This window comes from Histoplasma capsulatum, genomic scaffold (genome assembly GCF_000149585.1).
Source record: "Histoplasma capsulatum NAm1 scaffold_7 genomic scaffold, whole genome shotgun sequence".
NCBI lineage: Eukaryota > Fungi > Ascomycota > Eurotiomycetes > Onygenales > Ajellomycetaceae > Histoplasma > Histoplasma mississippiense.
In genome coordinates, this window is record NW_001813976.1 from 1,927,227 (window position 1) to 1,943,047 (window position 15,821).

The following is a 15,821-nucleotide window of genomic DNA, read 5'->3' on the forward strand; positions in this document are numbered from 1 at the left end:
GTAAGCGTCCGTCCCGCAACCTCCCGCCCTCCTCATGAATATACAAGTTAAGGCCACTCCTGCTACACTAGTGGGAGCCTACCCGATGTAATCAATGCCTGTTATGCAAACATTCGGGGCCCTACGCGCATTCACAAGCTCCACCGCTTCCTCAAGAAGGTACGCGTGAACGTCACTCACATCATCCAGAAAAATAAAGCAGGCCAGATCGTCATGCGAATCAAAACCATTGAGGGCCTCGCACATCAGAGTGATGGTCGGCATTTGCAGAACCCACCGCAAGTGCCCTGGCTCGGAGCAGGTCCGAAAGATGTCAAGTTCTTTCTTGATGGATCAACTCCACCTCCAGAGGGTCAACCAAAGAAGAGTGGAAAGAAAGGCAAAAAAGGCCCAGCCAAACCGGGTGGAGATTCGCCTACAGGTTCATATATTAGTGTCTACGACTATTTTAAACGCAGTGAGTAACAATATGAAAACCCCAGTCTCATCTCAGTTTCTTACGCTTCATAGACTACCCGAATGTTCCCGAGTTGAACAACGCATTTCCGGTTGTCAATGTTGGCAGCAAGGAGAAGCCAAGCTACCTTCCTGCTGAAGTCTGCCAGGTTCTGCCTGGCCAGCCTGCGAATGCCAAACTCAGCCCGAATCAAACTCAGAACATGATTCGGTTTGCAGTCAGAAGGCCTGTGGAAAATGCTACGTCGATTGTCACCAATGGAACTAAGGTGCTTGGGGTTGCCCCACAATTAAACCCTCTGCTGGTAAGCTGTTTCAATGTCTACAGTTAAAGTTCTAGCGGCAGCTGCTCACACTACTTACTTAGGCTGGTATGGGATTATCTTTGCTGCCCAACCTAATAACTGTTCCTGGTCGCGTGTTGGAGAGTCCCACCATGGTCCAGTATAAAGGACAGAACTTTAAAACCCCCCAAGCCGGGAACTGGAACCTTCAGAAGGTTGCATTCTCACAAGGGTCGCAGCTCCCTCCCTGGACGTACCTTTACTTCCAGGGCAATCGAACAAACCTAGAGGCTCTTTCAGAGAGCATTGATAGATTTGTTGATATGGCAAGGCTGCAAGGTCTCGCTGTTCCAGCACCAAGCCGACCAATCCCTGTCATTGTTCCTCACGGTCAAAGCCCGGAGGATATACCACTGGACCACTTTTTTGCTGAGATTCGCCAGCAATCCCGGGTAAGATTGGTACTAGTGATTCTACCTTTCGAAAGCCCTCAAATGTACAACCATATAAAGTATAGGGGAGATATCAAAGATGGTATACATACTATTTGTGTCGTTGCAGAAAAGTTCGGAAAGAACCAACCTCAATACTTCGCGAACGTTGCCCTGAAGTTCAACTTGAAGCTCGGAGGAATCAACCACAAGCTTCAACCGTCCAAACTGGGAATTATTTCCGAAGGTAAAACCATGGTTGTTGGTATTGATGTGACGCATCCAGCCCCAGGTTCCCTCCCCACCGCACCAAGCATTGCCGGAATGGTTGCCAGCGTGGATAAGTTTCTTGCTCAATGGCCAGCCAGCATCCGTCTTCAGCACCAGGCCCATGCAGAGATGGTCGATGATCTCGATCCAATGCTCCAATCTCGTCTTCGCTATTGGCAGAAAAACAACTCTAAGAGCCTCCCGGAGAATATCCTCATATACCGTGACGGGGTATCCGAAGGTCAGTACGGGAAAGTCCTTGAGGAGGAATTACCTCTACTCCGCAACGCATGCAAATCCATATATCCAGCCGACCAAACCAAGAAAGGCCTCCCCAGAATCACCATCATCATTGTCGGTAAACGCCACAATACGAGATTCTACCCAACCGATCTCAAAGATGCGGACAACAACTCAAATCCCAACAACGGCACCGTCGTCGATCGCGGCGTCACTGAGACGCGCAACTGGGATTTCTTCCTCCAAGCCCACACTGCACTACAAGGGACTGCCCGACCGGCGCACTACTACGTGGTCCTCGATCAGGTTTTCTTCGGGCGAAAGACTTCGGGTCGCTTCAGCAGCATTGCCGACGAGCTTGAGGACCTGACACATAATCTCTGTTATCTGTTCGGGCGAGCGACCAAGGCTGTCAGCATCTGTCCGCCGGCTTACTATGCGGATCTTGTGTGCGAGCGCGCCAGACGTTATTTGAGTAGGTATTTTGACGTGACGCCTGAAACTAGTGTTAGTTCGTCCGGCGCTGGGAGTACTGGACCTGTGCCGACTGGTGGCGATATTCTGGTGCATAGGGATCTTGCGGATAGTATGTTTTATATCTGAGTGATATCCCCGTTTCCATATCATATCCAAGGGAGATAATCGGGATTGAGAAAGTGTGCTGAAAAAGATATGAAGGATGAAGGATAGAAACCAAGGCACACGAAGTGCCGTCAACTGCTATTTTGAATTGCAGGCATGATTTTCATTTTCAGATTTGTTGATTTCTGCACCATATTCTGTTCACTTGGTTATTTGACATGGATTACCTTTCCACGTGCGCTTGAATAATCAATGACACCCAAATTTGACTAGATGACACTTAGCTGAATGGAATGTGCTTTTCACTTGTTTAATGTTTTGTAGGAAGAACTAGACCAATGAGAGTTCCGGACCATGCATGCCCAACTTGTTGGAACATACCAACACAATTATCATAACAAAATATACACATGCTTATAATCATACAGTCATACCAGATGCAAATGGGAAAATGAGAAACTTGCCCTGTTCTCTGGGCAAAAGAGTAAAGAAAATTCAGGGCGGCCGCGCCGCTTCCCCCCCCCCCCCCCCATCCTCCGAAAGGAAAAAAAATCTCCAAAAAGATACCTATCATCGAACAAGCCCCACTACCCCCTTCCTCCCCAACAACGCCACAGCCCCCTTCTTCAAACGAAGCTTCTTCTCAATAATCTCCTCTGACATCCCTTGCTTATCCCTCATCGCCAAAACATGCCTGATACTCACGACATCCAAAAACTCGCGGCCAGTGTGGCTCTGTCGGCCGATGGACTCGAATTCTCGCGCTGCTAACTTTTCCAGCTCGGTGCGGGAGGAGAAGACGAGAAGATTTGGGTTGCGGGATTTGGGGGAGGTCGTGGATGGGGGGAAGACGGTGGAAAGGGATTTCTGGTGGTTCCGCTGGGGTTGTTGGTTGAAGGGGTTAGGTGTGACGGGCCCGATGGAGCGGAGGGACGCGGCGAAATGAGGATCGCGGGCGTCAAGGTCGATTGCTATTTTTGTTTTTTCTCCGGAGAGTGGGGTTGAGCGGTTTAGTTTGTGTTTGCTTGATGGGCTTTCATTTTTTTTGTAAAATATGGAAATTGGAGAAGCTTGGAGGGATAGTTTCGCGATCCGAGCCACATAGAATTTGTTTACTCTTTTTCTGTTCCTTTCATTTTCTTTGTCTTCTGGCTTCTGGGTACAATACAAAGACAAATGACTAACCTTCTGATTTTATAGCACTCGGGTTTTGTTTTGAATGGAATACCGGTCCTGGCTGTTCCTGTCGTGCGGCTGCCCTGGCCGCTCTATCCGCCGGCGGGTTTCCACTGGGGGCGGTGGTCGACGAGGAGGGGCTCTTGGGATATTGGCGGCGTGCCGCAGCATTGGCAGCTGTCTTTATTGGTTTCGATGATGATGCGCCCATCGCAATTGTGTGGGTTGTGCGACTGGGAATTAGAAAAACGTATGTTAGCAGCCCAAGCAGATGGTTGCGAAATAGTCCAAGCTTCTACGGGAGCCCACATGCTCCAAACTGTGCAATTTTAGGACCAGAGAAAGATGTTGAGAAAAAGTGGGGCGCAAAAGAGGAAACCAGAGCAGATTCTCTAAGAATCGCATAAATTCCACTAAATTGGTAAGGTCTAGAGATAATACATGTTCATGAAATGCGTGGAGAATAACCCCAGCGTCAAACTGCAACTCCATCTTCTGATGTTCCCCGAACGAAAAATGAAAGAAGTGTCACACTACTTAGCGCAATCCTGCGAGACGTCTGTCCTGGACTTCGCTTAAAGCGCGGCTTCCACTCACAAAGGCAACGGCGCCCATTGCCAATGCAACAGGTAGCGTTTGGAACAAGTTCCATGTTGTGTAATAAAGGAAGAATATGCCCTCTAACCCAACAATCGAACCAATAAAAAAGATATGAGAGATAGGAGATGACTTTAGTGCAACCGGGAGGTGATTCATATTTACGCCCAGATAGAAGAACTATAGACATGTTAGCTATGCTTTCTCGTTGCTTTGGATGGCTATCTTGGACTAGACGTTTTTGCATACCAAACCTGCAAGTGTAGGAAAACCAGCCAAGACTGCAACGATAAACATCAGCGTTATGATGAATAGAGGGCTTTTGGGATCCGCCTTAAAGATATGGTGGATTTCCTCGCGCTTGCCATATCTGGGAGGATCTGAGGGAAGCGGTTCATTGGCAGCTTTGTCGCGGATGACGTCCAACTGGAAAACGCCGCTTTCATATCCTTTCGTTGACCCGAACGAGGCGATCACAAAATTGGCTTTGATGGGCTGCGAGGATTGGAGGAACTGAGTAGGAAGGTCTTTTTGTGCCTATATAAAGAAACGAGGTTGTCAATAATGCCTCCGATTCCATTTGTGTTGCGTTACTGAGAGAATTCCCAACTAACCAACTCCAAATTTGCCTTTCCGCTTTCCCTCACACTTAGTGGATAGGACAGGTCGAGTCCGCTATCGAGCTCTTTTAGCAGTAAAAAAACCTGGTGAGCTCTTTTGGCAGCAACGCCCTCCCGTGTCGTTAAACTAAGCTTAAGAATATCTGACTCTCCGAAAGGAACCGGCTTCGATAGTAGTTTATTCTCCGATAACCTAATTACTCCCCACATAGATAGAGATAGTCAGCAGCAGAACGGAATATCTACAACTGAATGTATCAGGCATGAGGGAAAGAAGAATATAACGCACTTCTGCTTCAATCCACTGCCACCTCCAGCACCCGTCTGTGCAATTGAGACCACCCCATCATCAAACCCCCAGCTAGAAGCAGCCCAGGAAGAAGGGAGTGCTGATAACAGGAGACCAGCTCGGAGAAGTGGCCGCAGCTGCATCCTCGGAAGTAAGGCGGACTTGAGACCCGAGAAAAAGATGTCTTTTTCAAGCAAGGCTGTCCGGGAAGCAGATCAAAGTCTCAAGCCACCGCAATTGAGCAGGTTAAATCCACTCCAACAGCCAATAGGACATTCAGCGACAGTTGGCTTGTGGTTGGTGATCGCGAGTCTTGTCTTGTCTTGTCTTTGGCCGCGGACAGGAAAGCTGGCCACTGCTCCTGCTTTGGGTCTAGCGTGTCACACTAGGCCATGTTGGGCCGCAAGCCCTAATTGTTTTCTCCTTAAGACGACATTCACAGTCTTTAAGTGTAGTCTGCAGCTTCAACACCACAATCTCCACACCGGAGGAGATAATTACTACCAGGCAGCTGTTGTGCTCTGGATGGAATCAGCAAATGCCTCCTCACACTTGACATGCATATTACCGTCATTGCCCTGAAGAGTCGCCAGCCCTGCACTCTTGTCTCTTCGTCAAATCTTAGGGCTGTGGCAGCAACTAGACTGGTTGGACTTTCAGGCTGTCTCCCACCAAACGAAGCGGTGTGGGTTTGGTTGAAAAGCAAATAGTATAAGAAATATCTGCGATTCTTGTGCTCTATGTTCATTTTCTATTCGGCCTCTGCTGTTTAGATCGCAAGAGCTGCCATAAGTAGTAAGTAGTATAAATCCTCGTCGAGTTAATGACCCGTCTCTCAGTGAAGATTTTGAAAATATTCCAAATACAACACATTAGTTCCCCGAACCAAGTACCTCTTGTCTTGTGTTATATATTATCTATTTGAAATATGCTCTTAACAGCTTACCTTGTTCTTTTAGGCTGCAGATATCGCAATTGGCAATGAGTACGGGAGCGACTATCCTGGTAATTGACCAATTCTTAGCTATCTTAACCATCGTACATTTATGAGTTCTCCCATTAATTCAACATGGCATCCATGGCAGGCATATAGCAATGCCCACCCGCTTGTTGTAGAGCGGCCAATAGTCACAGTGTTGGATGATGACACCGGTTCTGCGAGCTTCTCACGAACTTCTCCGTCGTCGGGCACATCGCGCACATCGTATGCCTCAACTCGATCCAATTGCCCTCGCGTAACAGAGCGCCAACGGAATAATAACTACAGTCTTCAACGCTCTAAAAGGGGTAACGACAGTTGGGTTCCCGGTGTATTTTCTGCTTCTGGGATAGGGAATCACAGTCAGGGCTCTTCTGAACCTCTATTTTCCTCCCCACTTGGTCATGCTGTAGGCAACCATGATAGAGTTCTACCTAAGGAACGTGAGCCCCAGCCTGCGGATGCGTCAAAGTCTGGTTTATTCAACCTTGTGAAGTATCCATGGGGCAATAATCCAATTGCTGTGGCGATATGGTTAGCTCAAAAGATCAACAGTATCAAAAAAAGCCAAGCTCCGCAGTCGTGGATGCAAGACTTAGAACAGGACGCGCCAACAAGCAATTTCTCTCGAAGGCCGGGGCGCCGTCATAGTCAGTTACCGAATGGCGTATCTTTATACGCCGTTAGTGAAGTTCACTTTCCTCGTCCTACCAAGCCCTGTCGTAAGTACTGTCCAAAAATCACTCCGCGCGACACACCAGGGTGTTTGCCTAATTGACTTGTAAACCTCTATAGAATCTAATAATAGAAACAATGAGGAGTGCCAAACAGAAATCGATATAGAACGCCTTTACGGAGAACAAAGGCCGTCGTTGGATTCTTTTTCTACCCAATCCTTTTGTTACCAGATGGATTTGGAAGCACGAAGAATCGCACCAAGTCTGGTCAGATTAAAGTCTTTCAAACCAGGATATGGAGATAGACTATTTGGCATAATGGCGGACGATCATCAAATAGATGTGGACACAGCTACTGCAGGGAAACTTGTGGTAGATGTTCTTGCTACATTTACTTGCTCAGAATTGCAATCACAATGCCAAGCAGCTACGGATGTCCTGATTAAGGAGCTTGACAAGGAAACATGTCAATCTCCACGATTTACAAAAATATTTACGATGCTGTCGAACGACCCTATTGTGACAAAAGCTGTGGATTTCATTGTTGCACAAATCAACTCCTGTGAATTTTCCTTGGGGTTGGATGGTGAATATGATGGAATCAGGAGCTTGTCAAACCGCCACAACCATCCCAAGGTATCTCATTCACCACAATCCGTCAATAATGAACAACTGTCTATTGATACTAGGTCTCTGGAAAATGATCCCAACAGATCCCGGTGCCGGCCGCCTACGTCTTTTTCCCTCTTCTCCTCCCCTCATCCTTCTGGTCACTTCTTGCCAGAAAACACTCCCACTGATATCACCTCCGTGTCTATGATTGAAACTCAAAGTACATATATCCCAGAAAGCGTAACGCCTTCCATAATGCCGCCTCGTCAATCGAACCGCATCAGGAAGCCCACACTTAGGGCAATAGAGGCCAAACTCAGCTCGCAGGCGAGGCCGAGAGTCAAAAGCCGGGAGCCAAAAGCCTCGAAAAAGCTCGAATCTCGGCCCACACAAACCGAAGAGACTATCGCAAGAACCAGCAAGGAGTATAATGATGTTAAAAGCGGCGTAGATGTCACGAACAGGGAAGCTTCGGACAACACTGACAATATTGATCTGACTCCACCCGTGTTGGCAAAGAGGCCTATGACCGCGCTCTCTACTGACGAAATTGCAGCGATGGCCAGAAATGATGCTCAAAGGAGGACCGCTGCCGCAGGGCAACCAAAAAGAACTACGATCTCTCGCTCTATCGACGAGATTGCATCAGCTTCCAGCCTCAACAGGCTGATGGACACAGGTATATCTAGACCCACGTTGCCCAAGCAGCAACCGAAGCCTCCCAAGTCAACAACGCTATCTTCTTCTGCCACGCGTGCTTTGACCCCGGAAACAAATGCTATGGTGGAACAACTTCTAGATCTAGCAACGGCTGCTTCGAAACCCGATTTCCAACCAGAAATTAAAATTGATCTCCACAAAGCTCGTCGGGATTGGTATGCTGAGCAGCTGGCAGCTGCTTTGAACAAGGCCGCTACCGAGAAATCCTTAGAAACAAATTGGGCGCAAACACACCAGGAGACGATCCCAAACGGAGATCTTCCTTCTTCCCAGCCTACTCCTTCCAATCCAAATTCTCATTGGCTAGAGACTAGCGTTGCTACCCCTGCCACCCAGACAGAAGATATTGCACTCAGCATAACTGGCCATGCCGATTCTGCTTGTGCAGCCGCTAAGGATCTCGATATCCCGGCAGGTATGGCTGCGGCTCTTGCCAGCCCATTCTCACAGGTGGACAGCACGGCAGAACAAACAAGCATGGAACAGCTAACTACAGTGGAAATACCTGTTTCTGATAAAGCTGTGGAGCTGGACGTGTCCAAGTGGCCTATTTCGAGCACCAACCAGAAGTTTCTTGACCCATCTATCTTGTCCCATTCCTACCTTCCTCGCCCGTGGACTGACAATGATGGCTGGATCCATACCGGACTTGGAAACGACCATAACGAAGAAGACGTCATTGTTCCTAATTCTTATACATGGGTACGACCCAGGGATTCGTTCAATAACCCCCGTATCGCTCCATCACCTCCTCGGCTGAAGTCCCTTATCCAAATCGAAATTGACGATGTATTCGGCTATCCTCCCCCAGGCCGAAAGCCAAACCTTCCACAGGATCTAGAAGGCCAATTCGTCCCAGAGGATGTTGCGGTGGAAAAGGAGAAAGCCAAGGTTTTCCGTGCAGCTCGGATTCGAGGCATCGCCATCGATCGCTCAGCCCTGCTGGAAGATATTCGGCTTGCCATTAAAAAGCACGATGAAATTCAGGCTGCGAACGAGACAGCTTCAGGTTCCAGTGATGGAATTGAAACTGCCAATGGAAAAGCACCTGGGAAGTCATCCGACACATCTGCTGGAACAAGCAAGAGAACCAAAGCATCGCGGAAACGGAATGCAGGTCAAGCCTTGGGGATTGCTGCTCAGAAAGAGGATGAGGACGACCCTCACGAAAATTTGGGCAATATATCAAGAAATAAAAAACGTCGCCTAAACATTGATGTGCCAATTGCCGAATCGAGTAGCGCGGCTTTAGGACATGGAAGCGAAAGTGGAAGTCCAGCAGATGGGGAAAATGTGGAAATAAATTTAAAGCCGATTTTGCTTGCACCTCGTGGCCCGGGTCGCCCATCAAGAAGTGCAGCGGCCATTGCTGCGACTGCTGCGACCGCTGCAACCCGTGGGGCTGGAAAAGCCCGCCAGCGCCGCAAACACACTCAACTCCAAGCTCATCCTGAATCCATTACTCCACCAGCGAGCCAATCAGTTACAGATGAGCCTGCGAATAACTCTATTGCTACCAAACCCAAAGACCGTCCCGCTACCGAAAAGGATGCTGTTTCTGTCCCTTGCCAGGGCGGGCAGGATTGAAATACTTGCCCTTTAGAATATAGAGATGGACTACGGATATTTGTTTCCTTTTACTCTTATTTCACCATCACCACCTCATTAGTTGCATGGGTATCTACCCCATGTATAATTTCCTCCTCACGTCCGAACGTCATTTTTATTTTCCATATCCCGGAATCAGCATCGAGAAACGAGGGGGAAATGAAAGGAAGAAACCTCGGATTATCACTGTACATTACGACAGAAAAACAGAAAAAGTCGACGAACCATATTTTGTGCCCAATTGGAGTTTGTTGGAGTTTGTTGGCCTTTTTTTTTTTATTTTTTTTTTTTTTTTTTTATATTCGCATTCCCTCCTTGTCCAGGTTATTGTATATCCATCAAAAACGAACTGCCTCCCAGAGGCAATGGAAGAGGAACTAACGTTCGGCTGAATTGAGGAGTTGCCAGTTCATTGAGTTATGTGTCAACATGAATGTACAGCGTGTGACGGTGTGAATTTGTCTCTAAGAAAAGAAAAACGGATCAAGCATGAAGGCACTGCCAGCGGTGATCGGAGTTGTTTTGGAGTTTCATTCCTAGCCGTGGCCTTCTATCGTACTACGAATAAGCCAGTGAGATTGACGCGCAGTTTGTGTGCAATTTTGGCGTTTGAAGTGCCTGGTGACTTTCTCTGTGGATATTCTATTCATTTCTGCCTCTATGTCTATCGCTCATGTACCATACACTATTACTTTGTCTCGATGTGGGTGAGAATATAAATAATAGCATGTACTGCATTTCTCCTTCCATTGCGCTGTGTTTCGATCATTTTGCACGCCCAATTGCTTGCCGTGCGAGGGACTAGGTCTATCGTGAATAGAGGGATTGTCGTCGAAGCAGACAGACTTCACCTACTATACTGGTATTTATTCCACTCCTCGTTTGGTGAAGATAACAAAGGCTGATATACACGGCCTAATATTAATATATATTTCATCCACAAAAGCAAGTCGCATCACGCTTGTATCATGCATCCATCATTCACCACAGGCCAGGCTCTGTCTCGATACCGTTTTCTAGATTTTCTACATGCGATGCGCGCCTTTTCATCCATATGAACTGTACAAGGTATCTTGAATATGTAGCTCTCAGACACCCACCCAATGCCTCATTGATTTGCCGTTTCAAACTTTCGCGTATCTCGAACACGCGCAGCTTAAATTCGCCCCGAGTTTCTTTGGTCTAGGAAGTTAGCGCAGGCACAGATTGACAGGCGATGCGATCTGTCCTGCCTATCAGCGAGCCGAATGGGCCTCTGACGACAGGGAATATATCCAAAGCTTGACTCAATGCCGTAATTAAGGGTGGAAGGTTATTGTCGCGTTATTCTGTTTCGTTGCAAAATCTAATTTGCACGCGAGTTCTTGCCCTTCTGTTGTTTTGACATCTTTATTTATTAACCTATTTATTCTTGCCTTTTGTTCTAAATGCATCAGAATAACTAACACCTTCGAATCGGAATACAATATTCATATCCAGAAACATGTCCAGCACCCCAGACGCTGTCGCCAAAAAACGCGGTCGACCAAAGAAAGTTGTCGTGGCGCCGGCAATCGAAAAAATTTCCACCACGGCCTCGAAATCGACGACTATCACTCCAGGCACAAGCAAAAAGCCAATCTCGACCACGACGCCAACTCCAAGCAAATCCCCGCTCAAATCCTCGCGCAAAACCAATTCCTCTCCAGCATCGGAGTCTCACGCCGCAGCCAGCGCGCCAATTGACCAGAAACCCGCAGCGAAGAAAGGCAGCCGGACTCGGCTGAAGAAAACATCCATTTCTTCGCCTGACTCGTCGCAAGAACCGCTGGAAACACCCAGTGATAGTAATAAGGCAAAGAACGAGACAGCGCACGTGAAATCTAGACCCAAGGCCGTCGCATCGAATCCACCCACCGAACCGTCCATTGAGTCGTTAACTCCATCCGCAGAATCGAAGTCGATTTCTCACACACAATCTACAGAGTTACCAAGGAAGCGAAAAGTCACCGGAGGGAGGCAGCCGGAAACCAGAAGCACAGTTCAATCTGTGGGGGGGATAGAGCCATCTTCTGGCGGCAGGGAGACAATAGAGCAAGAACAGCACGCGGGCCAGACAAGACCTGCAAATCCCGCCGACGCTGGTGCAGCCGTGAAGGGCTCCTATATCCTTAACGCTTTGGCGGCCAGCAGGAAATCGACAGGAACCGCAACGTCCGTAGAGGACAAAACTAGGATCCCAAGGGCCACAGAGCCCTCAACCGAAGCTCTATCAACAACATCAACGGACATGCCTCCTCTGGCACGCAAGAATGCCTCGTCGTCTGGGCCACGGCAGCGCCTGTCTCAACCACCGCCCATCAAGCCACCGTTGATCCAGACTGCTTCCGCTCACAGAGAAGCACAGCGGTTAAAACCGCAACAAGCTCCGGTTGTCAATCCGCAGGATATCAGAAATACGAAACAATATAAAACTGCTGCGAGAAGGTAGGTACTTGACAACAATAAAATTCCTTCCTTTGGGATCCATGGCTATTCCACATTTACAAAACGCCATTTTCGCTCTTCCATTGCCAATCCTTCATTCATCTTCAATAACAACTGACAATTTCCTGCGTATTTACTCTCTTGCAGATGGACATCGGTAATGGTCGCGTTGCCAATTCTGTTATATACCAGTTACGCCCTCTATGAACGAGGTAAGATGTTCTAAAATCCCTGTCCATCTGTCTCCCAAAATCCCCTCCAGAAAAACTTATACCGATACCCCATGATCTGGAAACTTGCCATTGTCTATGTATGTCTAACAAAAAAAAAATTTTTTTCTGCATAACGAAACAGTCTTCACCGATAAAGCCCCCCGTAGTCTGCCAGGAACAAATAATTTCCCACCAGTCAGCGACAATTCCCCTTCCCCTTCGCCATCATCTACATCGACGCCAGCGTCTACGACTATGACCCAAGACAATTACAACGGTTGAAAAATTCTTCGCCCTATATTAGAATGAATATACTGGCCACAGGATAGCGATCTGACTTAACGCCCTTTCCCTTCCGGCCCGGTATGTTCCATTGTTTTTCTTTCCCTTGCGGTTGAAGCCCCTCAGGGGTGTTTTGATGGTTTGCAATACCTACCTCCTCCGCCTCCCCTCACCCGATCCGCTCCGCTCCTATGACAGCATACCATTCGCTTGTATTTATGATGCTCTTGCCTGTCTTGAATGAGTTATTTGCACACGTACAGGGTAGATAGCGCGTGAGCTATCCAGTTCATCCTCTCTCTCTCTCCTCTCTCTCTCTCTTTTATCTCCCCTTGAAGAACTCGCTGCTTACTCGCTCAACGGCCGCCTGCACACACGCTTGTGTATATATGTATATGTAATGTATATAGATGTTTTGGCTTTTGCGTTATGTCCCATCAATTTTAATGATTTATTTATGCATTTTTTTTTTCCCCCATGTATTTGGTGTATTATCTATCACTGGGGTTTGGACGAACATACCAATTCATAAGTTAGAGTGATTATATTTAAATTATATCGAATTAAATCATAGAAAAACCCAAGGAAGGAAAAAAAAAAAAAAAAAAATTGAATATTTATGTCAAGAAATTCCTCAATTGTTGTCTCCGTTCTCTATACGTAGTAGTATTGAGCATCTAGATCATCTCTCGTTGGAACTTAAGATTCGTGCAGCCGTTAAAGGGGGAAGTAAAATCCAGGGGGAAGGGGGTGGTATAGAACATGCTACTAACACAGAAATTTCAAGAAATGAGAACCAGAAAGAGGAGAAGATAAGACTGGGTGCAAGGAGTCAGCCAGTTGGTGCTAGAATCTCGGGAGAATTGATAATGAGCAAAATCAAATCCGAGATGGAGGCGTAGCGAGATATATACCTAAGCGTGGGTATCATCAAATACCATCAAAGGCCGTAAAAGAAAAATCCGAAAATTCTGAAATATAAAAAAGAGGGCCAATTCGCTCCGGATCGCCTGTTTAACCTCTAGAGTCAAGATTTTCTCTCTCTTTTTAACTGTAATTTGTATTTTTTCTTTCTTTTCATCTTTCAAGTGAAACATTTTTTCCAATCTCCCCCTCGCCGGGCATAGCTCAACGCCTCCACGAAGTCGTCCAACCGACACCTCCCCAACGCATCAACTTTGCACCCATGCAGCGGCATAACCCGGTCATTAACCAACACACGAACCAGCGGCTCTCTGGCCACAGGCGTCGAATCACATTCCATCTTCTCAATATACGCCCTGCTACCGAACGGGACAGTCCAGGCGGCAGACAAGCCCTGGTTCTCCGCGGGGCTCTGGACGGTCGTGTTAGAGAGCAGTTCCGTGCCGTTGAAGAGCCCCAGCGCCGTGAATATGGACATCATGGTGGTATCGTGGCTGAAGTCTGCGTACAGGGACAGGCCAAGCGGGAAGGCTTGAGGGTCGGAGTCCAGCGTGTGGTTGACAGTGGTGGAGTCGATCACGGGCTTATTATTGAGGCGGGATATTAGCTCGTTGACGAAGCCGACGCCCTGGCTAGCGCCGAGCGGGTTACCACTGCTGTAATGGTAGTATTTTCCTAGAGTGCCGTGGTAGTCATATTGGGTCCATTCTTCGGCAGTGAAGAGGCTGCAGATAGGGGAGATGGTGCTTGCGTCTTCAGTGAGCGCGACAGTTTGAAAAGGGCAGATATCCATTAGGTGGGGAATGTCTGGTATGTCGAGGTTCGCGCCGATGAGGTGAGATTTGACGCGGTTGAGAATTGGAGGCACAAAAACTTCTGCGAATTCTGATTGTGCAAGGCGGCCTGTTTGGGAATTTTCAAAGACGCTGCAAGTGCCGTGGTGGAGGGTGTTGTTGAAACCCGGTTCTTCGCTGATTATCAGGTCTATGGACGGTTTGCGGGTTTTATCGATTGCAAACGGGTCCAGCACTTTCACGTGGTGGAAGCCATCGATGAAGTTTTCGGCAGAGTGGATTACCCTTTGGGATCCTGATGCGCGGATGAAAATGGTCGAGTCTTTCGCTAGATGCTGATAACGACGGTAGAATTTTGCCCCAGAGTCGATCATCTGAGACGACCCAAAAGGCGTAAGGTTATCAGACTGCAATTGATGGTCGAACTTTTCTAAAAACGCGAAATCGCCAGTGTATGTCTCGGTGCTGTTTTGGATGCGCTCAATGAGTTGCGTGTAGAGAAAAGTTTTGTGTTTTGTTGGATACCTTGCTCCATGCCTCGACAGCACTTGAACGAAAGTAACGTTGCAACCAATGGGAATTTGCGGAGAAATATGTGAGATAGTGCCCAGAGAAAAGAAAGGGGAATTGGGGCCCCATAGTTGAGAGTATTCCTGGTGGCAACGGTATCCGTCCTGCACCGTGCTGCATAACAGGCCCCGACCAGAATTACGGGAAACGCTGTGGCATACATATACATTATTAGCAGGTTTCCAATTTCGATGGTTTTGATGAGGGATGATCTCATCGCTTCAGTTTCTTACAATGTATAAATAAACACTCCACATATCACTATCAAGATAGTAACAGCGGAGAGAGTAACGCAGCGTTCTCTTAAAGCGGGAACCGTATGTTTTCGGTCCAAGTGAGGCCACTGGCGTCTGCGAGAATCCCGAGATGTTCTCGATTCAGCATCTTGTTCCCCAGGGCCGTTGCCGTCTCCGTCATGCCTGGCCAATAGCGCTGTTAGATCGTTGATTTCTACCATTGCCTAATCGCTCTGTGAGGCAAGAGAAACACCAGGCCCCATGCTGGCTATCAATGAAGAAGCCAAAGGAAACGCCTCGATATAAAACAGCGTACTCCGTACAGCACCACTCCACTCCCCACACACAAAAAAAGCAGAGGCGAGATGGAATCCTTGAGATGGAGTCTAGAGAGGATGAGAGGAGGCTCTGCGAGCCAATGCCCGCTTCACATGCGCGTTTGACTGGCTGTCGCAGAGCCGCTGCTAAACCTTCCTCAAACGGTACCTCCAGTAGGTAGGTGCCGGAGTCAGGTGATTTAGCAGCCCTTCCAAGGTTGGCTTTGGACTCCTCGCAATCGTCCGATGGCAAGCAGCAGTCGAGTCAAAGCGAAACGATGGTTAGTCGAGGGAAAGCTAGCCAGCAAACGGAACTTGAGCGGACTGCGAGTTTGAAGGAACACTGCGAGAAATAAAGAAAGAAAGTGGGATGGGGGTCACAGGATAGAAAACGCTGAAAATTTGATCCGCAGCCGGTTAAACGACGTGGGACCAGACAAGCCAAACTGGAGGGGTGTGTCACGAAAATGAAGGGTAGC

The 15,821-nt window shown here is 47.9% G+C and overlaps 6 protein-coding genes across 6 annotated transcripts; 3 read left to right on the plus strand and 3 right to left on the minus strand.

The window, feature by feature from the left end:
- Nucleotides 1–213: 213 nt before the first annotated feature.
- HCAG_06198 (hypothetical protein) lies at nucleotides 214–2,364 on the plus strand (the record flags this gene model as incomplete). Its single annotated transcript, XM_001538543.1, has 4 exons — nucleotides 214–457; nucleotides 511–761; nucleotides 824–2,267; nucleotides 2,360–2,364. 4 exons carry the CDS (start codon nucleotides 214–216, stop codon nucleotides 2,362–2,364), a joined length of 1,944 nt encoding a protein of 647 aa, XP_001538593.1.
- Nucleotides 2,365–2,833: 469 nt separating this feature from the next.
- HCAG_06199 (predicted protein) lies at nucleotides 2,834–3,650 on the minus strand (the record flags this gene model as incomplete). The annotated part of the gene is made up of 2 exons (XM_001538544.1): nucleotides 2,834–3,234; nucleotides 3,449–3,650. The coding sequence occupies 2 exons, from the start codon at nucleotides 3,648–3,650 to the stop codon at nucleotides 2,834–2,836; spliced, it is 603 nt and encodes a 200-aa protein (XP_001538594.1).
- Nucleotides 3,651–3,976: 326 nt separating this feature from the next.
- HCAG_06200 (conserved hypothetical protein) lies at nucleotides 3,977–5,088 on the minus strand (the record flags this gene model as incomplete). Its single annotated transcript, XM_001538545.1, has 4 exons — nucleotides 3,977–4,216; nucleotides 4,286–4,573; nucleotides 4,651–4,849; nucleotides 4,946–5,088. The coding sequence occupies 4 exons, from the start codon at nucleotides 5,086–5,088 to the stop codon at nucleotides 3,977–3,979; spliced, it is 870 nt and encodes a 289-aa protein (XP_001538595.1).
- Nucleotides 5,089–5,768: 680 nt separating this feature from the next.
- HCAG_06201 (predicted protein) lies at nucleotides 5,769–9,520 on the plus strand (the record flags this gene model as incomplete). The annotated part of the gene is made up of 5 exons (XM_001538546.1): nucleotides 5,769–5,783; nucleotides 5,905–5,930; nucleotides 6,039–6,646; nucleotides 6,768–8,348; nucleotides 8,454–9,520. 5 exons carry the CDS (start codon nucleotides 5,769–5,771, stop codon nucleotides 9,518–9,520), a joined length of 3,297 nt encoding a protein of 1,098 aa, XP_001538596.1.
- Nucleotides 9,521–11,024: 1,504 nt separating this feature from the next.
- HCAG_06202 (predicted protein) lies at nucleotides 11,025–12,501 on the plus strand (the record flags this gene model as incomplete). The annotated part of the gene is made up of 3 exons (XM_001538547.1): nucleotides 11,025–12,007; nucleotides 12,155–12,219; nucleotides 12,362–12,501. 3 exons carry the CDS (start codon nucleotides 11,025–11,027, stop codon nucleotides 12,499–12,501), a joined length of 1,188 nt encoding a protein of 395 aa, XP_001538597.1.
- A 1,084-nt stretch (nucleotides 12,502–13,585) lies between these two features.
- On the minus strand, nucleotides 13,586–14,958 carry HCAG_06203 (3-phytase A precursor; the record flags this gene model as incomplete). The annotated part of the gene is made up of 2 exons (XM_001538548.1): nucleotides 13,586–14,903; nucleotides 14,951–14,958. The coding sequence occupies 2 exons, from the start codon at nucleotides 14,956–14,958 to the stop codon at nucleotides 13,586–13,588; spliced, it is 1,326 nt and encodes a 441-aa protein (XP_001538598.1).
- Nucleotides 14,959–15,821: the final 863 nt, after the last annotated feature.